This window comes from Anarhichas minor, unplaced genomic scaffold (genome assembly GCF_050575085.1).
Source record: "Anarhichas minor isolate MPS153535 unplaced genomic scaffold, ASM5057508v1 ptg000023l, whole genome shotgun sequence".
NCBI lineage: Eukaryota > Metazoa > Chordata > Actinopteri > Perciformes > Anarhichadidae > Anarhichas > Anarhichas minor.
Window position 1 is genome coordinate 7,480,153 of NW_027466469.1, and position 24,758 is coordinate 7,504,910.

At 39.7% G+C, this 24,758-nt stretch overlaps 2 protein-coding genes across 2 annotated transcripts in view; both read right to left on the bottom strand.

Annotated features, from left to right (window-relative positions):
* Window positions 1-208: 208 nt before the first annotated feature.
* Window positions 209-8,793, bottom strand: golt1a (golgi transport 1A). The gene is made up of 5 exons (XM_076096734.1): window positions 8,769-8,793; window positions 5,594-5,685; window positions 671-849; window positions 361-424; window positions 209-238 (listed from the first exon to the last, which is right to left on the bottom strand). Exons 1-5 carry the CDS (start codon window positions 8,791-8,793, stop codon window positions 209-211), a joined length of 390 nt encoding a protein of 129 aa, XP_075952849.1.
* A 5,800-nt stretch (window positions 8,794-14,593) lies between these two features.
* Window positions 14,594-24,758, bottom strand: part of plekha6 (pleckstrin homology domain containing, family A member 6) — a 55,938-nt gene continuing 45,773 nt past the window's right edge. The window contains exons 21-24 of the mRNA XM_076096735.1: window positions 22,436-22,569; window positions 21,005-21,153; window positions 18,868-18,975; window positions 14,594-16,967 (exon numbers count right to left, since the gene is read on the bottom strand). Of these exons, the coding sequence (XP_075952850.1) occupies window positions 18,878-18,975; window positions 21,005-21,153; window positions 22,436-22,569 (381 nt within the window). The 3' untranslated portion in view covers window positions 14,594-16,967; window positions 18,868-18,877. The remainder of the gene's footprint in view (window positions 16,968-18,867; window positions 18,976-21,004; window positions 21,154-22,435; window positions 22,570-24,758) is intronic.

Here is a 24,758-nt window from a genome sequence, read left to right on the forward strand (position 1 = left end):
GTTAATTAATAACTGTAACCGTATATGGTACAAAACACAATACATTGTTAAAAAATAAATTATTCTCACTAGTCATCTGCAAAATAAATGACAAGAGTTCAATTATTGTTTAGTTGCTCATCAGTTGTCCTCTGCCCACCCAGTATCAGATTAACAGCCAGTTAAAGGGCATCCAGCATTCTCTCCCTGCTGCAACATGTTCTTCTGCTCAGACCATGGAGGAGCTGCTGGGGAAAAACTAACAGGAAAAAAAATGAAAAGCAACAATCTGTCAAATCACTGTAGTGACATCCCTGAGGTATATCAAATATGAAAGGAAAAGCCTATCAATTCTTAATCTCAGTCAAGAACAAAACATACTGCAGTGAGGAAAGGGATGTTCACAGATGACAGCATAAAGGCCAAGGCCATGGGGAAGAAGGACCTGCAGAGGGAAACAATAGAGTGTGATGGGAAAACCTCTCGTTCTAACATAGCCTCCTTTTTGACATTTCTGGCATTTCATTTTTTATTTTTTGAAATGTAACACATCATCAATTGTGATCTAATGTGATCTAATGTGACTAAGCCTAAACTGGGACACAAAATGACAACATGATCACCTGTCTACAGTATGAGACAAAATAACAAAAATCAATGGCACAAAGGTTTGAAGCCTTGTTAGACTTACCTGAATGACAGCACAAAACCATAACTCTCCACCAGCATTCCAATGATTGGCCATCGACACAGCACCAGAGATACGCCTCCCAGGAAGAAGAAAGAACCCCGAAACTTATGTCTTTGGAAGAAGAAGTGGGCTGTCCTCCTGAGTCCAATGATGAACATCAAACCAGTCAGCAATAGAATCTACAAGGGGCCATCAAACCATAAAATCTGAGGATATATCAAACACATACTCAAACTATGTGTACCGTATTTTCCGCACTATAAAGCGCACCGGATTATAAGGCGCACCTTCAATGAATGGCCTATTTTAGAACTGTTTTTATATATAGGGCGCACCGGATTATAAGGCGCATAGAATAGAATAGCGTCGTAAGCGTGTCTCTTGAAAGGTGCCATTTTGGGGTCTTTATACACACAAGTGGTGTTGGACTAGGAGTAAGCACAGTACCGGTGTTTACCGCGGTGCGGCTTTGTAGTTTACCAGTCGTACTGAAACATTTTGACAGAGCGCCGTGTACAACCAGTATGGATCAACCAATTAACCAATTGATCCATATATAAGGCGCTCCGGATTACAAGGCGCACTGTCGTTTTTTGAGAAAATTAAAGGCTTTTAAGTGCGCCTTATAGTGCGGAAAATACGGTAGTTATTTCATTTTGCTATTTGTCTTCCTATATTTGAACTAATTCTTCCTACCTAATCAAAAGGCCTTGAATGCAACATTTTACCAAACTGTCATTGTATTTTGTTTGTTGTCCGGCAGGTGTTGCTGATGTATTCATGATTATCCTGTGAACATTCTTTCTGAACTATAAGAATATGTCTCTGAGATAAAATACCTTCTGCCTCTGAGGAACTCCCCTTCTTCTATCAACTCTTCAACTATTGGTCACCCTTATCATTTGTTCTGTCCCAGCTTGGTCTCTGTTCTAACGTGTCATTCTGTCCTAACATGTCATATATTGCTGCTTGGGCAGCTGTCTTAGTGTCACTGTTCTAATGCATAAGGTATTATACTGTATGGCTTTCGTACTTTGACAAATAAGGTCACCTATAGATTTTGATAGCAAAGTCTCACTCCCAGGTTGTGTGATTTTTTGTCAGTGCCCCTCGGTGTCTTGACACCGATGCACAGGGTACCTTTTAGCATCTGTATGAGACGTATCAGGCTTTAAACTAACTCCAATGTAAACTCATCTGGATTATTATTAGATGCTCAGGTCAACAGACAGTATAGAAAGTGTGAAAGGACTTGAAAAGGACTTTCCTTGAGGAGAACAGCATTCAAGTCTCGTGTGAAACCATATGTTGAGTTATTTTCACTAAAAACATTATGTCATGGGATGCTTCATAAATTGAGTCATATGATTTTGTGTTTCATATTAAATACACTGTTACTTTGGAATATACCCACTTCATTTGACAAATGCGCATTCGACCAATGTTGGGCCCATTCATATGGGACATTTTGACTTTTGTGAAAAACACATTTTTGCGAACTTCTCCTAAATTGCTAAATTTGTTCTGGATCATTATTGGATCTACATCATCAAAATGTATTAAAAGCTTTGATATCATTGATTTCAATAACTTCACAAATGTCCACTAATACTCACAGCACCACCTGCTGGCGTAAGACAATCTGCATTTTCTGACAAACAGCATCCGATTTACATGACTTTTACACAATGTGGTTTACACTTGATATAGAGCGACATGCATGTTTGCGCGTGTTCTGTAGCGCCACACAGCGGATACAGGAAGTGGTGGACTATTTGCAAAGCATAATTTCCAGTGTCAGGCGGTCCATGTGGAAAAAACATGTCGGACTTGCGGCCGCGTTGTCCGATGGTCGCGGACATTCTTGGCTGCGCAGGCCAGAGTCCCGCCGGCACCCCCGACGTGCGGGAGGATGCGAGGGCCCGTTCATCGCTGCTCGCAGCTTTAATTAGGGTCCGAGCAACCGACAACGTCGAGCCAGCGAAGGCCCAATTGAAATTCTAAGGGTTTTTATTATTAGGGCCCGAGCAACAGACAACCTCGGGCTGCGAAGGCCCTATTGAAATTCGAATACACATACATCGGGCGCATATTTGGGAGACTTGCCATACTCGAAAACTCACAAAATGTTGCAGACTTGTCAGGCCTGGTGAATATAGCCATCTGATATAGGTTGCATATTTGTGTGTAAAAAATGGCTCTCTAGCGCCCCCTAGAAGTTGGACCAGTGACGCCCTTCGGCCAGTATGTTCGATTTACTTGAAATTCAACACACATGTCCAGCTCTGCTAGCTCTACAAAAAAGCCTCTCAGACCCTAAAGTCCGCCTCCTTAGAATTTCTGCCATTTTGAATTTTGTGAAAAACACATTTTTGCAAACTCCTCCTACACGCTGTGTCCGATTACTACCAAATTTGCTCTGGATCATTATTGGACCTACATTATCAAAAGTTATTAAAAGCTTTTTGATATCTCTTTGCATTGACAAGATATAGACCAATAAACGTCTTAGGGGCATGGCTTATATATCAATACACAACTTCTCAACCATTTGTCCTAAAATCACCAAATTTCCAGCATATGTGCACATTGCATCCTGTAACATACCCTGAGATTTTCATTTCATTCAACCACTAGGGGGCGGTACAGTAAACCCACAATATTATGCCTTTTTGTCACTTTTCGCAGTTTTCAGCCTTTATACTTTAACAAACTCCTCCTACAGAATTAATGGGATCAACCTCAAATTTGGTCAGGATGCTCTTCAGACCTTTTGTGATGAAAAGTTATCAAATTCATGAGTTTTCATGGAAGAACCGTGACGTGGCAGCCATTTTGCCTTATTCGGCATGAACAATAAAGTTGTTATAACTCCAAGGTACATTATTCAATCTGCAAAAAATTACATATGCATGATGCTACTTCAAGTATGGGCATATAAATAAATGCCAAACTTTTCAATAACTCATAGCGCCACCTACTGGCAAAAGGAAATGTCACACAAATGTTGTAAGGAAAGCCTTATGACATTGAAGATGCTTCATTATGAATATTGTGATTTTTTGTTGAACACTGTTGCCATGGCAACTCATCATTCGCCATGAAAAAGGAAGCTTAATTTTCTGTGGCTTGGGATGCTCAAAAAGTCATGGAACTTTGTAGATTTGTCATAGGTGATGGGAAAACATATTTTATATGGGATTTTGGCTTGGCCATTTTTAATTGCCTCCATAGCGCCCCCTACAAAATTTCAAAAGAGCAGCCCCAGCGCTACGTTTGAGGTATGTATGAAACTTGGTAAGCAAATGTATCCCAGAGAGACTTTAAAAAAGTATCTGGTACTATGCTCTAAACCAGAGGTCTTCAACAGGTCTGCGGAGGTACTGCAGGGGTTCCGCGAAATGTTTGGTTGGTTAGACAATTTTTAATTTTTAATTCTTTATATATATATATTTTTTTTTTCCAAACATGAATCTGTCCATTATTTTAATAGTTCAGTATTGTATGCAAGATAACAGGTATATTTATGCATGGCAGTGGCACTAATAGACCATCACTCATTTTATGTTTAAAATGAAAACATCAATTTGAATAACTTGTATGCATGATTATCATGCAATTAACAGACAATGTTGATTGGCATTGGTATCAGTTGACAAGGTATGTTTATAAATGGCGGTGGCTCGGCCACCCTACTCACTGTGCCTTGCACATGTTTAAAATAAAAACATGAATATATGAACCTGTGTATTATTTGAATAGCTTAGTATTGAATGCACAATAACAAGGTATACAGTATACATGGCACTAGGCCCAGTTTAATATAAAACACAATTTTATACAATATATATAGTCGGGGGTCCCTGCTCGCAGCTTTAATTATGTATATTTTGCGAGCCCTATCGAAAGAAATCACACTAAAAGAGACAATTGATTGAAAAATAACCCAGATAATATGTGAGTTAAATGCTGTGTCTTATTGTATACATGTAGTTTATGTGAAGCACTTTGTAGCTTGATTTACTCATCCCTCCTCTTTTGTGTCTTTTGTTTGGGGAAGTAACTTCTTTAAATGTGCATGTAGCACCTATTTATCTCAGTGACACATGAATTCATATTAATTCCTTTATAAACACCAGGGTTCTCATTTATAAAACAGTGTGTAGGATCCACATTAAATGTTTGAGTACAAACAAATGAGGAAATGTTTGTACAACAGAAAATATCCAGAGTAATAAAACCTTACGTATGCCTGCCAGTGCACAATTTCCATTTATAACTCCCAAATCAACCTGTAAAGCATCCTGGTCTCGGACCAAGCTATTGCACTTGACAGGCAGACTGCATAACGCGCCGACAGAACACAAGACTACTGTAAAAAGAGGGGAGGAGGAGTGTGTGTTTTGTAGTCAAAGTTGATGTTTCCCTGCAGTCAAATTTTGAATGCTTAGATGCGAAGATCATATTTCCCTGCTCCCTAACCCTATCCTCGGTTAAGCTGCTGGGTCTGATAACATCCCTGGTCCTGTACTAAGAACATGTACCAACCAGCTAACTGATGTCATCACTGACATTTTCATCATATCGCTGTCACAGGAGAGAGTTCGGCTTCAAGACAGCGACCATCATCCCTACACCTAAAAAGTCTGCCGTCTAAATGACGTCCTGTGGCACTCGGCCCCATTCTGATGAAGTGCTTTGAGAATCTGGTTCTCCAGCTCATCAAAAACAACATCCCGGTATTCCTGGACCCTCATCAGTTTGCATACAGAGCCAACAGATCCACAGAGGATGCTGTCGCCACTGCTCTCCTCTCAGCCCTCTCAGTAATTTTGCAGATTAAAACTGATTAAGACTGCACAATACTTAATATTAATAGCTGATTAACTGACTATGACGTATATGACACGAAAGGTTACTCACATTCCCGAAGGCCAGCAGAACGGAGTCAAAGTACAGCATCACACCAAAGAGCAGGAAAAATAAACCGAATCCCATCAGACCAACACCAATCTCTGGAAGACAAACATACACAGGGTATATAAAAACTTAAATGGAGATGCCTGTATAATATTAACAATGATTTGCAGGTATTAATCTGGGGATAGATGTGTTAATAGACAGGGTATGAAATCAGCCCTCAATGGGCAATAAGTTTCTTTTAGCCGTTCAGCTTTAAGCATGTTACCTAATACAAAAGAGTCATCCTGTTCTCTCCAGGATGTAGGAGGACTGTAGAGAGGTGTCCTAACCTGTAGCCCAGTACAAGATGTTACATACACAGTCCAATGTAGAGGAATGTAGAACTGTGATGTAATGGATAAGGCTGACATTTTTCTTATTGCCAACAAATGTCATCAAAAGATGAAAACCAACAACATGTTAATCTGTCTCTGAATAGTTTTTGACTCACCTAACCTCTCTGCTTCGGCTTACATCTTTAAAAACGGCTCTTAGATACAGTTTGAATACAGATACAAATTAAGACTGAGGATGAATGCATTTTAAACAACTAGAACACATCCACAAATCTGTGATCCACGTCGCTCATAACTGGACTTTAAACAGTATTTACTTTGTCTGGAGGCTACAGCAAAACAAAGTAGTAAATAACAACAATAAACAATTTACAAATATTCAATATTCAATCAATTTTTTTATATATTTCACTGATGTTATATTATGTATCAAAAGAGTCATATATAACATTTAAACCATTATTATATTATATTATATTTAGTGCTGGGCAACGCTTAAAATATTTAATCGCGATTAATCGCATGGATTTTTTGCGATTAATAGCGATAAATCGCATTGTTATGGCAAAGTTCAATAATGAATTCAAAAGTAGTGTATTGCGCACTTTTATTTTAAAAGTACTGCTATATGAACAAAAGGGCAATAACATTTGGTTCACGAGATGCAGGTAGCATGTTTTATACTTAATGTGAATATAATTCATACTTTGTTGGCATCTTATTCTGAAAACCGGATGTTCGTCTGAAGAAACCGGATGTTGTCTCACGTTAATCTTTTTCCGCTAACTTTCAAAGTCCTTCGCTCGCTCCCGATCTGTGCCGTTTAAATGCGTTTACGGTGAATTTCAGCATATAGGTGCACTAACATGTAAGTGTCTGCTGAGTTGACCACGGAGATCTGAGTGTCTGCTGACTTTACCGCAGCGATGTCCAGTAGTCTCCAGGGAGAGCAACAGTTCTTATCATCCTCTTGTTATGTATATGTATTGTCTCTTGTCTTTCAATTAAAAAAAAGAAAAAAAAGAAAAAATTGTAATAAATTTTAAAAATGCGTTAACGCGTGATAAAATAATTGTCGGCGTTAATGAATGAATGCGTTAACGCGAAATTAACGCGTTAACTTGCCCAGCACTAATTATATTGTAATATCAGATATAGAGGAGTAGTGTATACCTGAAGTCTCTCTCCTTCTGTATATGTTGTTATCAGAGCTTCTCTTTGTTCACATAGTCGGCCATCAGTGTGTGCTTTAAGTCCCTGTTAGTGCACATGAGTGCATATTTGATGGCCTTGCTTCTCTGGCATTTGGCTTTTGTGCCCTCAACATCAAAGACCAAGTGACCTAGTCCCTGAAATGATGGGATTCCATTTTCAGCAGTGGATTAATCCACATCGGGTGCTCTAGTTATAGTGTATTTGAGGCAGCAGGACAGTGTACATGGGATTGTGTCAAAATAAACTGTTTGTGTTCAGTTTAACTCACTGATGTGATTTTCATAGTTTTTGGCACAGAGGAATAATATATATCAGGCTTTGGATAATTCTAAAAAGCATATTTATATAATATAATATAATGAGAATATTACCAGTCCTATCTAGGGAAGGGAAAGGATGGCGTTTCTCAGACTGTGTTCAGCAGTGATGTTGATGTTCTCTGAGGAGTCCTGTGGGGGGCACTGCCCCGTTGTTTTCGTGTTTTCCCTGGTCACCTATTTGGTTTGTGATATATATGGTCAGGATCTCACAGGGAAGCTTGTAAATGACCAGTCAATCTACATTCCCTCACCTATGGTCACCAGCTAATTGATCCAAAGAATGAGATGGTGGATAATAGCAGCCAAAATGAGTTTCCTGGGCTGAACCTTAGAGATGGTGAGGAACAGTAAGGGGTGTATATATATATATATATATATATATATATATATATATATATATATATATATATATATATATATATATATATATATATTTATGCATATACTAAGATATATACAGTGTGTCTGTATATCAGATATTAGTCACATAGACAGTAAAATAAATATGAATACATAATAGATCAGATATATGCAGAATAGACAGTAGAATAAATATGAATATACTATTGATCAGATATTAGCAGAATAGATGGTAAACAAATATGAATACACTGTAGATCAGATATATGCAGAACAAATATGAACATACTATTGATCAGATATTAGTCACATAGACAGTATAATAAATGTGAATACACTATAGACCAGATATATTCAGAAGAGACAGTAAATAAATATGAACACACAGAAGAATATATATGAATACACCATAAATATGACATGCCTTCCAGTCTTCTACCTCAATATTGTGATCCACCGCTTGAAACTCAACACTGTGCAGATTGCATTGCACAGCTGCTTACATAGACAATGAAGGGGAAGCGTGGAAATGAGGGATCTTGTGGACACGTACCAATCAGCACTGAAGTGCGTTACACTAACTTTTAGCTTCCCACACAAAACTCCTCAGTCATACTTTTTGCTATGATTTTTTGATGCATTTGGCAAAAAGCAGGACCATCTTTAGACCATTGCAGAAGCTTTAAACATACCAGTACTACTTATTCATTGCACACAGTTCCTCATAGTGATTATGTGAGGCTGATAGACAAGGGTCTGAACTGATTAAACTGGAAGTGAATTTACCTGTTATCAACTCTTTAAAAGTTATACTCTCTTATTATCCTAAAGTATTTTACCTTGAGATGCAATGCTGCCACACGTACACCTCTAGGCTATGACTCACTCAGAGGATTACAGCGTCACCCCAACACTTTAGAAGAAGGCAACTGTAGAAACACTTACTCTGGAACTCTGTGATGGCCATCATGGTAATCCCTTATGTCTTCCTCTACTCACTGGCTTAGTTTCTTCTCTGTGACTGTCTGGAACAAATGGCTCCTTTCCTTTTCTTACGGTGACCTTTGTGCGTTGACGTTGTCAGTGTGTGAGGTGAACATTAACCACAGCAGGCGCACACTGAGCTCCCAATGATCGCTGGGGATTCTACTATTGAGTGATGTCATCAGCCACTCTAAGACTTTTAATAGTTTTACCCCTTATGTTGTTTGGCTCCTGGATACCTCAGACAATCTGGTTTGCATAGTTTAGTCCATGCTATCCATACTTTGTAAATGTTAATGTTCATACCCAGTTCTACCAGTGTCTTAATCAGCAGACATCTTTTTAAGGCAGACGGACTTTGTTTGAACAATTTAAAAGTAAAATAGTTTACCTCTAATCCAATACACTTCCTATGTCACCCATCTGTTCCGTCTGCCAAAGACAAGAGACAAGAGGAATCAAGACAGGAGTATGACACAACACAACTCACTGAAACTTCGGTAGATCATAGTGTTAGGTTTTTAAGAACAAAGGATGAAGGAGCTTGCAGGCCGCAGGTACTCTTCTGCTGCGAGCTTCTTACTGCGCACGCGCATCAGAAGAATAAGCTGGACCCGGTCCAAAATTAAAACAATATTTAATGTACTACACAAAGTTCACTTACAAACTGAATTAACTATCAATAGTAATGTTCTCGAGAGCAGAGACCACATACACGCATCTCCTCACAGTCCGGCGCGGCCAGTTAGCTGAAAATGAGAGCTGCAGTGATCTGAGGTAAACTCCCTAAAACATTGTCTTTTGTATCCCCTGAGAGTCGGAAAGTGTCCGAACTGTCATAAAACGTGTGAATGACCCTCCGTGGCAATCAGTGATTGGCTTCATTTGAATTCTGTCCCCTCCCATTATCGATCCTTTAGCAAAACATCTTGGACTCCTCCTCTCTGTCCTGCTGGTCAGCTTGGCATTTGACCGTCCCACTGGCCCCATCCTCCATCGATGAGGTCGCCTCCATTTGCTGCTGCATGTCTGTGTAGCCTCACTCAGAATCCCTATCTGACCCTCAAGATTTACAGTGTTTTAATACCTACAGTGACTATACTTCTATGATTTAATACATTCAATGAGTTAATATACTGTAACATATAATATCCTCTATAAGTGAGGATATTATAAACATAATACATTCCATATGGAAACATATTGTGACTAACATATTTATTATTGTGATACTTCTACTCACCACTAGGGGTGTTATTAAATCCTACTAATAATGCGTTTAATACTGAAATTCTCCACAAAACCCCCCTAACACACTATTCATAGTGTGTTCATAAATTCCCAGGAAAAACAATCCCTCTCTAAAGGTCCTTTATGGGCCGAGGGTGAATTTCCTCAACTAAACAGTAGCTAACAGTTCAAGTACATAAACATCATCTACACCTAACTGATTGCCCTATGCTTGTAGAAGTTCACTAATACAAGGGATGCAGCAGCGAACACAGAGGACCAGGTGGTGGAGGTCCTGCGTCGAGTTCTGGATCCATCCTGCGAAATGAGGGATAGAGAAGAATTCTGAGAAGCCTTGTCTGCTCCTTTTTCACTTGACAAAAATTATATTTCCTAATACAATGCACCTCTAAATCCAAAATTGACCCTATAAAACAAAAAAACAAACAAACAAAACAATCTCTCAGAGTCAATTTTCCAAATTGTCAGTATCTCACCGGATGTTTTCAGAAGTCCATCTGGACTCAATCAGGTCCTTCAGCATCCCAGCAAAGATGATCAGGAGCTGCTCGTGAAGTCCTGCTTTGGCATCACAAGTGAAGTTTACAAAACGCTGTTGGTTATAATATATGCAATTAATCCAATCGACATTTTTATTGATTGACACCCACCAGAAAATTCTGATTTCTGGCATTAAATTAATTAAGCAAGCACCCCCCTTGGTACTCCTATGGCATCTATGTAAACTTGGCCATCAAAATGAACCTCCCATGGTCCACCTTGTTGGTCAGCACCACTTACACCTTTGGACCTCATTCACAGTCAGCTACCTGGTGATACAATAGGAGACTGCTTTCTCCTGTCTGCGGATGCCTCTGTGTTCTCCACCTGCGAAAACAAAACTTAACTCATGTTAGTTAGCACCCTAGTATATCTTATTGTTCAGCACCGCCCCATGGTCTTGCTGGGAGCATGGGCATCTGTTGCTGTGGGAGGTAGAGGTGGTCCTGGTCTTGGGTACTGCTGATGTTGTGGTGAGAATGGAGCCGATTGTAGTGGTGCATTGGACTGTCTTCCTCTTCTTTTATGTGGGCAGCCTCTTGCCAAATGACCTTCTTTTCCGCATATGTAGCAATTCCATTTACGTACAGTTCTTCCACACCCCCCTTGCTGGTATCCTCTCCCTCTGCTGTGTCCACGTCCTCTGCCTCTGTACTGTGGTGGGGGTTGGTAGTACACCACTGTGGGGGACGGGAATGCTGGACACAGTTGATATGGGGTCGGGGGTGCAGCTGGATATTGGGGCTGTTGAGAGGCCTGAGCCTCAGCTACTAACATCTGTTTCATGGCTTGATGTTTCCTATTTAATTCTCTGTCCGCCTCCGCTATTTGAAGTTTCAGCAGCCACTGCATCATTCTCTTCAGATCTTCTTCACTTTTTCTTTGTCTTTCTCGTTCTCGCAGATCTGCTCTGACGTGTTCCCATTCTCTTAATATGGCCTCTTCGTTCGCATCTTTTCCTTGTCTTTCTTGCTCACCTGGTGTGTAGACAGGGGTGTTAGGTCTGGGAGTGGTGGTGGTTTTGAAGTCTGTCTCTTTCAGGACCTCAGGTAGTCCCACAGCATCTGGAGGGGTGGTCAGGTCGACAGCCTTCCAGTAACCGAGCAGACACTTGGTAACTGAGCACCTCTTTTCTTCCATGTTGAGAGCCCTTTTCCTACCGAATTTGTTCAAGCGACTGGCTCCTACATGATCTGCAACGGCATTGTTTTTAGCCTTTTCAGCTTCTCTGCACACTCTGCATCTGTGTTCAGCAGTGGGGGCCGTCACAGTTGGAAACCACCCGTTCCTTTGCCATCTCCCCAGATATTTCTTCATCTTTTTCCATTCCTTTGGCCTCCCTTTAGGCTCAGTCAGATCCTCCATTCTTTCTTTGGCTCTTCCCAGCATTTCCTGAGTGCTTAGTGTGACCATCATGCAGCCTGGGAGTGTTCACTTACCTCTCAACTGTCAACTTACCTCTATTCTGACAGCAGCTCTGACTGTGTGAAAAATTAGTTTTTTAATCACAATTAAAATTGCAAAATTAAAAATTATGGAAATTAAATTCTGAATTTTAATTAAATATTAATTTTAAAATTAATATTTAATTAAAATTCTGAATTAAAATCAAAAAATTACAAATGTTCGGCTCTCGGAGGCGTTGACCAAGACACCGTCTCTAAGTTTTCCTATACTACCTATACAGATTTTATTAAAAAGGTTCTGTTTACCCGTTTGTCTTTGGCGCCAGAAGGTATCTTAGTCAGCTCCTCGTCCAGTCCGTTTTCCAGCAATTATCACGTCGGGGTCACCATTTTGTTAGGTTTTTAAGAACAAAGGATGAGAGAGCCTGCAGGCCGCAGGTACTCTTCTGCTGCGAGCTTCTTACTGCGCACGCGCATCAGAAGAATAAGCTGGACCCGGTTCAAAATTAAAAACAATATTTAATGTACTACACAAAGTTCACTTACAAACTGAATTAACTATCAATAGTAATGTTCTCGAGAGCAGAGACCACACACGCATCTCCTCACAGTCCGGCGCGGCCAGTTAGCTGAAAATGAGAGCTGCAGTGATCTGAGGTAAACTCCCTAAAACATTGTCTTTTGTATCCCCTGAGAGTTGGAAAGTGTCCGAACTGTCATAAAACGTGTGAATGATCCTCCGTGGCGATCAGTGATTGGCTTCATTTGAATTCTGCCCCCTCCCATTATCGATCCCTTAGCAAAACATCTTGGCTCCTCGCAAAACATCTTGGACTCCTCCTCTCTGTCCTGCTGGTCAGCTTGGCATTTGACCGTCCCACTGGCCCCATCCTCCATCGATGAGGTCGCCTCCATTTGCTGCTGCATGTCTGACACCTCACTCAGAATCCCTATCTGACCCTCAAAACTATTCTTAGTGTTTTAATACCTACAGTGACTATACTTCTATGATTTAATACATTCAATGAGTTAATATACTGCAACATATAATATCCTCTATAAGTAAGAATATTGTAAACCTATAATACATTCCATATGGAAACATATTGTGACTAACATATTTATTATTGTAACACTTCTACTCACCACTAGGGGTGTTATTAAATCCTACTAATAATGAATAATGAATTTAATACTGAAATTCTCCACAATAGTAACAGTGCAGCAGCTCACAAATTTAGAAAGTTAGATAAGCAGTCCAAACCTCCATATCAGGTGCATAGGAACTGTACCTGTGTCCACCTAAAATCATTTAAAATACCATAACACAATTTTATCCGATCAACCATAAAAATCTGGAGGTGTTTTTAACAACTTTGGTCTTTTTTTTGGAACCATTATTAGTAATAATGACTCCAAATTGATCGCTGAGATCTAGGAACATCACTACAAATAAGTCAGAGTGGCCATGAAACAAGAGCATGCAGTCAATGCTGTATTTCATGATATGTTTTATACTTCTTGGTTTTATTTCTGTATTTCTTTCTTTATGTCTTCAATACATAACTGACTCATCTAAGCCTTGATGTGAAAGAATCCAGTCTGTTTATTTTTGCACTTTATTCATTCAGACATACAGTTTGATATATCAAAGACTGTAGAATATCATCAGGGTTAGACAGTTATGTCAGTAGTCTTTTTGGCAGTGAACGTCATCATCAACATATAATTAGAGCAGTGAATAGATCATTATTCCAGGCATGTTCTATCATACAAAATACTGTGATGAATTCAGAAGCATCTAAAGAAACACATTATGTGTATACATTCACTTTATTGCAAGGTTTTCTGAAAGCAAGCATTTCTATATGTCCATTTTTCATTATTTGCATAGTTCAAGCTGTTTGTTTATTTCGCCCCATGGTTACATGTAATAGCAGGATATACTGTAACTGAGTTTAAAAATATTATATACATTGACCAATTTATATAATGTATATATTCTTTATTTTCATCTTCCACAAATGTTACATCTACTATCAAATATTGGACACCACTGTTTGGCTGTAATTTCTGAACACATCAGTTTCCAATTATTTCAAAAATATCATCAAACAATCCTCAAGAGCAAATATTTTTGTGAAAAATAAAAAATGTAATTGAGTGTAAAATTTTAACGTGTCAACTTGTCATTGAATATTCATGTATCTAAAAAAATCTGAACTGCCTCTCTTGAATGTAGACTCTTTCTAAAAAGATATTTAAAACAAGAAAAAATAGAAGTATTCTCGAAAATCCGTTAACTGCTTTTCAGCGTAAATTCTGTGCCGTATTGTCTGACTGACTATGGACATACAATACAAAGGCAGGTCACTCCAACACTGAAGAGTGTATGGGCAAAAAATGTAGATAGCATACACATCACAAAAAGGAGGTGTGTGTGTGTGTGTGTGTGTGTAATATGATTAATCAATGCAGAATTTGATGACCAAAAATACAACATAAATAAAATGTACCATACATAAAAGAAATGAATGCAATGAACAGTGTTAGCATTAAAATAAGAATGAATACATAACAAATAATGAGTTGTGTTTTTTGCATTTGTTTATTTTATGCATTTTTGTGTATTCAAAATTAATGAAGCCAATGCATTATTTACTTTAATAATAATAATACATTTATTTCATTAATTATGGTTGGCCATTTTTAAGTCTTAAGCCACTATGTGTAGACATTTCTAAACTTCAATCATTGCTTTTCCCTCCAGATTTAAACTCCTTTGGAAGTCATCTCGTGATTAGGTCCATTCTTCACAACATATAAAAAACTGACATCTCAGACTTATGGCATTGCATGACTGGATGAAATGTTGGGATATGTTACATGACTTACAAATGACTGCATCATTAGCTTACTCCTCTTCACACAGACAACTGCATAGTAGCTCTGCTAAGGTCACTTTCCACATACACTGAACGATATCTATCCAACATACTTTACATACATACATATATATACGTATATATATATATATATATATATACATATATATATACATATATATATATATATGTGTGCAGACAATCACTGGGTGAGCTGCACACTGTATGTGAGGTAATGATGAGGTGAACGTGCCCCTTCAGGATGCAGGACGAATTACACTCCTATGCATCTGCTGTAGACGAGAGACATTTTTTAGTTGACAAATGTCAGGTTCATTTAGAGCAGTGATGGTGTGGATGTCAGGGTGCCTTCAACACAAAGACTCATCCTGTTTCCTACTTGTAGTCCGAGCTAGCATTGTCCTTGTTTAACTACCTGAGGACCGCCATCGTTGTCTAAAGAAAAAGTCTTTGTCGAAACCTAACCTTACTTTAACCATAGTGTAGTTGCCATGAGCAATGAAGGAATACTGAATTGACAAGGCTTCTTGACTCATATTCACTTCATCTTTGAGCAATTTCTGTCCCGTCTTTAGTCTATGTTGTTGCCTCATATAGATGCTTCGTTACATCGGGCAGAGGATTCTTTCACTGCCTGCTGTTTCTTTGAATCAGCTATTGTAAAAGTTGATATACACTTGGTATACCTTAGTTCAAAATTCCACTGCTGGTGGTATGCTTGAACCACAACAATGGAGGGAAGCTTGTCACTTCCTGCCTCACAGCTTCAGACTGAACAGAACCACACAGACAGCGAGTCCAGCCACAGAAAATGTTCTGTCTTAGTTACTAAAAATACTCCACCATGCAGATCAAATGTCCATAATGCAACTGACCTAAGTGTAGGATCTCATCTCCACAGAGAGTTCTGTCATTACCACACAGAGCAGGCTCATTATTTCCAATGAAGAGCAGCCGGGCGAGTCCTAGCTGTGCCTTGATTTTCCTCCAGGTTTTGTGGTAAAAGTTCAAATCGATGAACTTTTGTGTGACCAATGGCACTGCAGCATTGACAGCAGCCAAAGGCTTTGAAATGCCTCTTCCAATGTAGAAAAGAGTAACGCCTGAAATATACTTTCTGCGTAAGGTCCTTTTGACATACATTTCCTCAACTGTGCATGTCTGCCACGATCTGCAGACTGCTGTCCAAAATGTGAGACCACGCACACTATATGTGCCGTCAAGCATGCCGACTGGACTACATCCATTCCAACATAGTAAAAGTAAAAAAACCTCCAGCATGACAGCAGAGAGGGTGAGGATACCAGGTTAGAAAATGAGTATTGTGTTTCATGAATGCCATACTCTGAATCTTAAGTGTGGAAGAGGTGTCGCCATACTCAGCTTTGTGAAATAGGTCATGGTTTGTGTTATGCATTTCATCTTCGACTCGGCCTCACAACAAACTCTATGCTCCAGTGTGTTTGGTGTGAAAGATGGGTGATGCATTGATGCAAAGCGTAATCCAGGTGACATTATGTTTGTATGTAATGCTATCGGTTTCATATGAGTGATATTGATAGCAGACAAGGTTTATAGGAAGGGGGTAGTGTAAGGGGTGCAGGTGGTGGTGAAACAGTCATCACAGTGAGCTCAGGAGAGTCCTCAGCTTTGTACAGAGGATCTTGTTCCTCTTCGGCGTGGCCTCTCAATGTCTAAAATAACTCATCATCATAAACATAGTTCAGCTTTGTAGAAGATGTCCTGAGCAAAATTATATGGAAATATTCCCATCTTGAAGCTTGTAAGAGAGCCTTCCTTTGTGCCATGCATCACACACAGCAGGAGACCGTCGTGATTACTGGAGTTTTGGGGGATGAGCTAACAAGTCTTTATAGTTTCCTTTTTGCTCCTGCCTCCTTGGAACTTCCTTTGACAGCTTTCAGTGCTTTTGTTGAAGTTCAGTTTAGGTGCTGAAAAGAATAAATCTTTTGTCCCTGGCCATCTTCATTGTTCAGTTAAGTCAGTGATTCCTTAGAAAGCTGCTCCATCAAAACTGACAGCAGCCAGAGCTTGAGCTACAGACAAAAAAAAAGCAAAGAAAGATGGTGTAAGAACAGTGACCTGTGTCATTGGGTACTTACAAATGTTTACTTTCAAGGGAGATAAATGGAATTTTAACTCTGTAAACCGTCTAAAGAAAAATGTGTTTGTAATCCCTGCAAACACGACACATACTAAGCTACAGCAGATGGTTTGTACTTGAGAGTCACAATATAGGTAAACTTGTTATCTGAAGCTTTCAACTTCATCTCTTGGCCTTCCTTAATTGTCATGTTAAATTGACTTTTGTTGTGCCTTTCTAGGCTTCACACACCGATGCCTAAGGCCATGTCCACACTACTACGTTTACACTGACCGTCCACACTAGGCCGGAATTTTAGAGCAGTGATTTTCAACCACTGTATCGTCAGGTGTGCCATGGGAAAATGTCCAATTTCACTTAAATGGTCAAAAGAACTAGTTGCTGCAAATAATTTGCCATTGTCGAGCGTCTGAGCCTGCAATACAGTGGCTGGCTAAGTAATTAAATACTCTTCCTTGCCAGTAGCTCAATAATGACCTTGTTAATTTAAGACAGTAGAATTAAATGATGCGTGGGAGAGGTTGCGGTGACAAGACGAACAGCAATGGAGAAATATTTGAAAAGGAAAAATGCAGACTCTGAACTGGGTCCTGGACAACAAAACTAAAAACAGAGAGAGACTGAGAGCTGTTGAGGAAGAGCTTCGTGTGTGTGCCTTGTTCATCGAAACAGGCCCAGGTTTCACACTGAGTAAGGATCAACAAATTGAGAGACTTGTCATTAAATTGTCAGCATATCTGCTGTATTATGCTACAATGTGTCATTTTGTAACTTTTTTGGTTGTTGGTGTGCCGCGGGATCTTTTTAATGTAAAAAATGTACCGCGGCTCAGAAAAACACTGTTTTAGAGCACCAAAAATGGATACGCTTTCAAACGCTGGGGTTACTTCGTATTGTGGACGGTCCTCAATGCTTAAGTTTGGAAACGATGACGTAGACACCCACGTTCACTACTTGATTGGTTCTTAGCAGTCACAACGTGTCCTTACCTGATTCGTCACGCCCCTATCATGTGACCCTTTTCCGGAGGATCACAAACAACAACAGCCTTGACTATCAATCGACTACTAGTTGTTAATTCAACATGGATAACTGATTACAGGCGTTGCTGATCTTGTTGTCCATACTAGCAGCTGTTGTGCATTTTATAATTCTACTACTAATGACATTCGGTGGACGCAAGCTGTTATTGGGGCGATTAGCGAATGGTAATTGTTCTCCAGTGCAACAGGGACTACGAATGTGACAACAGACAACAACGGAACCGAGATGAAATGAGTGTGAGACGTGTGTTGGCCAAATTTATTGACCCAAAAATAAATTACTTTGATTTGTAAGTGTTCATTTTAAGGTAAATTTGCTGTATATGAGAGAGAGAGAGAGAGAGAGAGAGGGAGGGAGAGAGAGACTCGCAGCCTTGTAACTAAATCTGAAAAATAAAACTTCTAAAACGAAACAAAACTAAACGTATTAGTGTGGATGTAGCATAAGTGTTAGGTAAGTGTCTTTGTCCTTTGTTGATATTGCTACGTTGTTGTGAGAGATGGTTGAAAAACATTTGGAAATGTTCAAATTAGAGCTTGTGTTGAGAATTTTGAGAATGGACCCACCAGCAGCAGCAAGTCTAAATTTATGTTCAAGATAATTGCACAAACTCAAGGATTTAGGTAAATTATGTTTTTCCAATATGCTTAAATGTATTAACATAACAAAACATATATTGGTCAAACCCAATGTATCATATCATAAACCCAAGTAGATTGAATGAAAAGCAGTCCCAGAGAGTGAAACACACAGGGTCTAAACAGGACGGGAGATGGACGGACACTCACCTTGTATGACTCACGCCTTCATGATGTGGGCCGAGTTGGGGAATTCAGCAGAGGAAGGGGGAGGGGCCGGGCTGGTAGGGGAGGCGGCAGGACTGGGGGCGCACTGGGCTGGAATGAGATGGAGGCAGGTGGGAGGAGTGCACACAGAACAGTGAGGTAAGTGGGTGAAGATGTGTAACCTCTCTGGGTTTTAATGGTAATAAAGTAGTTCATTCTGGTTTCCCTGGATCACCATGTACCCTTTAAATGCCAGTCCAGATTGGGCTCAGCTATGCATGTGTGAGTCCTCAGCACTACTGAATTATAAGATGACTTGTAAGTAATTAACATCTGTAACTGCTTTGATGTAGATTAATTATGCTTCAGTGGTAAATTAGGCAGTTATTACATCACATTGTGTATGAGTGTACAGACATACATAAAACATCATACAACCTTAAAGCTGACCACTAGGAATACCACAAAGATCTAATTTGGAGGTGGAGCTGAAAATAAGTGCACCTGAAATCAGTGTCCTGCTTAGGGTTAAGTTCTACAAACCCATACCTGCCCTGGCCTTTAGAGTTCAGCACCAGAACTGACCTATTAATGTAAGACCAGTGACTCTAAACCAACGATGAAAGAGACACAAAGCTGGCTGTATAGTATAGTCCAGTGATTCTCAACTGGTGGGTCGCCACCCAAAAGTGGGTCGCGGACCCGTTTTCAGTGGGTCTTTGCCTGACAAAAAAAAAAAGTTGAAAGTGATTTTATTCTGAAGGGCATTTTTTATGCAGCGGAATTATTCCAGCATTTACGGCACTTGTTCAGCGGTGCAGGAGAAACACCGACCAATGCGTTGTGGATCACATCACGTGATCTTCTTTTCGTTTCACTGAAGCGTGATGGTTATATGACAGTTTCCCATTTCTTTACACAGTCCTTTGCATTGTTATTGAACACTGCAAGGTCTTTTGAGTTGCAAGGGTTGGGTAGTAGAGGACAGACAAGGCAGTGCTCCATAGTATGGTCTGCTTCTCCACATTCACATGTGGTTGGGCCAGCCTTGTAGCCCCATCTGACCAGAGCAGCTTTTGATCGTCCCGTTCTTGTTCTGAGGCGGTTTAGTGTTTTCCATTGAGCCCATGGTGCTTCTGGGCCAGGGGGAAGGTTTTCAGTGGGGGGTATTCCCATGACAGTTGGAGGAGGGTCTTTCTCAAGCTTTTCCCTCCAGAGTTGGATCACGTGATAAAGCTCAGCCAATCAAATATGGGCATTCTGACAAGTTTCCTGACTTGAGTGACATGTACACACACCATGACACACGGGGGAGAGACGAGGATATAGAGAGCAGAGCAGGACTATTGAAGTGAGAGTTGTGAAAGTCAAATCATAGGACGATTTTCAAAAGAGAAAAATGGCCAGAGAGACCAGGGTCATTAGACTCTGACTGGACAGACTCATATAGGTGACTTCTTCCACTAATTTCTATTTTCAGAAGATGAGAAAAATATAATATTGTGGCAGAAGCTGCAGAGCAATTCAGTGAAAATAACTTTACTAAAATGAATTCTGTTACGTAATTTATTTTAGACTTCTTGATTATATATATATATATATAATTTGGGTCGCAGCTTGTCATTAACGGGTGACGGTGGGTCCCGCAGCCAGAGCAGTTGAGAACCACTGGTACAGTCAGAGGTCAAAAGAATACAATAAGGAGGCTAAAGCAATGAATTATATTCCCTTGCTGACCTAATTGATTATTTTAAAAGTCCGACATTTGCACAAGATTTAATGGTTAATGGTACATTGCTGAGCTGTTTTAAAGGTTTGAATCAAAAGCTTTACCTTCCAGCTATACATTTTATAAATGATAAATCTCTCTGAGCAATGGATGTTCCAACTCTTTTCTGTCGAACATTCCTGGCTAATTTCACTTTTTAGTATACAAGACCACGGCAACATTTCAATCTTAAACGACATATGAAGATCAGCATCAGTTTTCAGATTCGACTTGAGTGAACCCTGGAGGAATGTTCAGAAATGTGCATGAGGTGTTGGGAGGAAGTAGTGTAGCTTGTGCTGGGCTGTGTGATCACAGTAAGCAGTTAGAGGGAGAGAGTTAGTGACGTGCAGCCGTGTGCAGAGTCCTCACCGGAGAGAAGGCGGCTGCGACGAGAGGCCTCAGCAGCCAGAGCACAGGAGATCTCTATTCGCTTCTCTTGCTCCTGCAACTGCTGCTGGGAACTGACTGGAGCTCCACTCTCCACCGGTCCGTCCAGGAGAGGAACCATGTTCTGCAAACTGACGGTGGGTCAGTAAGGAGACGCAAAGAGCATGGTGGTTATTTATACCCTTAAAGTTGTATCTGATTTTATTTTGCAAGCAAATGGTTCTATTGCTCTATTAATATTTGTTCTGGTGAGATAGTAACCGTTCAGATTCGTCATATGTGATCGGTTTATCCAAATAAGAGCTATTTGGAATTTCAACCCAATGTTTTTGGAGCTGTGAGGAACTGCTGGCTGTGCGAGATGGCCAGTTGGCTCCATGTGACAGTGTTTTACAATTACTCTTACTGCCAAAAGGGTAGACGCAGGCCCACTGCAGGCTTAAACATGGGGTATTCAAAAATTAAATGAAGAGCCACACATTTGGGGATAGCTAGATATCTAGCCAGCTAGCAGCTAGCTATCAGACAAACAGACAGTCAGGTTGGTTTAATTCTCTGAATGAATTATTATTTATAAAGTTCAACTCTCCGGTGGACTTGTGTCTGCCCTTCTGAGAGTGAGAGTAGTTACTAAACTATTGTCTTATGTGCTGTTCTATGCCGAGTCCATCCCGCAGGTGAACTGATGCTTCGGTATTCTAGTTCCTCCTCGTGGAGCCATCTACTCCAAGAGACAGTACAAAGTCATTGAAAGTGTCCCCATGTTTAAAAGGCATCCTCCCAGTCCCTGATGGCTGATGAAACAGTGGAGCTGCTAGATGTTTCAGAGTTCATTCATTGTCAACAACGCTACTAGCGCTAAACCCAAAGAACTAATACAAATGCTTTTAAACCCGAAGTGAAAAAAATAGGCAGGGCAGCATAAGGTGAATATACATGAGGTAGGTGTATATAGCAGCATATTCAGTGTAGACAACAAAGCTTGTATTCATGTCTGATGTTAAAGTTAAACTTCATTGTCACATTCAATTTTAGTGGTTGCTTTTAATTGATGTATTCTGATGTCGTATTTATTTCTGTTGTTCAAAAGGTGAAAAGTTAGAGCAGTTCTGCCGATAAAGATGGCAAAAGCAAATGATCAATTATCTGATGTGCTTCTAAAACTATTGAACTAACCGTTGCACTGGGTGGCATGTTCCCTCATTACCACTGACAAAGAGTCAGTGGAAATGACTGTTTACCACAGCTGATATTCCTCTAGAGTTTAGAGGAATATCAGCCATTTTAGTTGTAAAGGAAGGAGCAAGAAAGGCGTGCTTTATTGAAACAATAGTATGCTTTTATAATGTCTTGAAACAAATGTGAGGAGCATAGAAAAGTGACTAATAAATCTAAGTCTGAGTCAAAACCCACTTTGATTTGGCAATGAGGGTCTTGATCCGCTCCAGTTTTTTCTGCTTCTCCTTCTGTTCCTCGGGGCTAAGAGGGGCGCTGTCCTCCACATCCAGGTAGCGCTCCGGGATCAGAACCATGTCGGGAGTTACCAGCTAGAAAAAAATGAATTTTGAATAAATACGAATCCACACACATATAGCCTATATGCACAAAATAAACTATTTAAATATAATTCATTTCACAGAATTAAAAACAGTGAGCTATGATAAATCAAATATGGCCATAATGTTTGTACCTTTTTACAAAGGAAAAGTTCAGTTTAAGTAATTTAGTCTAGTTTTGTCGATTTAGATTTTTATATTTTTGTCCTATTTTTCTTATTCTTCAGTGTCACGGTGCATACGATCTATGCAGGTATACACAGTATACCCATGTTGGGACAGTTTGTTTCCTTCCATATACCTAAAGCTAGCCACAAATACTCAAGTATCAAGTGCAGTATTCAAGTAAGGCAGCAGCCAATCATGTTACAGTCTTTCAATTAAAAGTCATCAGATTTTTGTACCCTTAATTGGTGCCTTCTCACTGGCCAATAGAACTGCACCAAGCCTATGGACAACCCGGGGGAACAATTGTCCCTTCCCATGTCGTTCCATTACTCACCAGATTCATAGCTCACAGTCTAGTATACAGAAAATAGCAATAACGCTTTATAAAAATACTCCATTTCAAGTTAAAACCATTCATTAAAAAAGCCCGGAAAATGTACTTTAGAGTGCATCATATTGAAACAGCTATCATTTATTTTGTATGCAACAACTTGCTCTAAAAAGAATATAATAAGTACAGCTATCAAAAAAGGGGAAATAACGTCAAATCTTTTGCCAAATTAAAAATACTCAATTTAAGTCAGATGCAGATACATTTATATGCCTATGTTGCTGATGTTTTACTTATCGTGATTTATCGCAACGTCAACTTGCGCGATAGACACATTTTCGAAAGACTGCGGTCAGTTCATTCTGATTCTGATACCAACACACAAGGCATCCTTTAAATTTCTTAGAGGTTATTGACACAGTTGGGTCCAGTATTTTATTGATTTTTAATAACTCATTAGCAATATAAACTTTTCCATCCAGTCTTAAACATGCTGTGGTCCGACCTCTTTTAAAGAAACCTAATCTTGATCCCTCTGTTCTCAGCAATTTAAAGCCAATTTCGAAACTAGCTTTTAAGTGTCTTAATAACGTCTTTAAGAAGTTTCAGTCAGGTTTTAGAGCTTTACATAGCGCAGAAACTGCCCTCTTCAAGGTATCCAATGATCTCCTTTTACCAGCAGATAGGGGGGAGACCTCTATATATACCTCTGCAGTCGTAGTATAGGGAGCTCGCTTGTGCAGATAAATTGTTCCTGTAAGTCCCCGTCCCACACATGTTTCACGTAAATGAGTAAAACTGCTTTGTTTGTGATGTCTGTAGATTGTCTGTATTTGTAATGCAAAATGACCACTTGCCCTAATTCGAGCTGTCGTCTGTAGTTTGATATCATCCGACATGTCTTCAATTCGTCTACTTAGTGTTATTTGACAGAGGTATAGTTTTCAGTTTATCCGCTGCGGATTGATCCAACATGTCCATGGCTGCAGGTAAGTAAGACACTTTTGTGATGTCCTCAGGTCTTGAAGTCGTATTCGAAAGTACTCAACAGGTTTATCTTTGAGAGAAGAGTGTTTTGTTTCTAAATGCCGCTTCAGTTTTGATGGCTTCATGCTTTCTTGTGCCAGAACCTAGCTGCACAAAACACACTGAGGTTTTTGCTCTCTTTTGTCCTTATAAGAAAATCCATATCTCATGTAGTCGGTGTCATACTTGCGTTTCGCTCAATTAGCATGAAAGCATTTTGTGAAATGTATCTATTAGCATTACAAGGCATTAACGCCAAATACTGTTAAGGAGTGTGAATAGACGGCACTCCGCTGCATAAAAAATCCCCTTCAAAATAAAAGCACAGGATTCTTTTTTTTTTTTTTTGAAAACGGGTCCGCGACCCACCAGTTGAGAATCACTGTTTTAGATAGAACCCACTCAGTCACTACTGGTAATACTCATCCTCTACATCTCACATTACCTGTGGTGTACCCTAAGGTCCAATTTTAGTTTCCATATACATGCTCCCACTTGGTCAAGTCATCCAACATCATAATGTCTCTTTTCATCGCTATGCAGACGACACACAGGTCATCAGGTCTCTTTCCCTTGAGACCTGATGACCCAAGAAGCCTATCTGCTATTTTAGACTGTCTTAGTGATATCAAGTGTTGGATGGCACAACATTTTC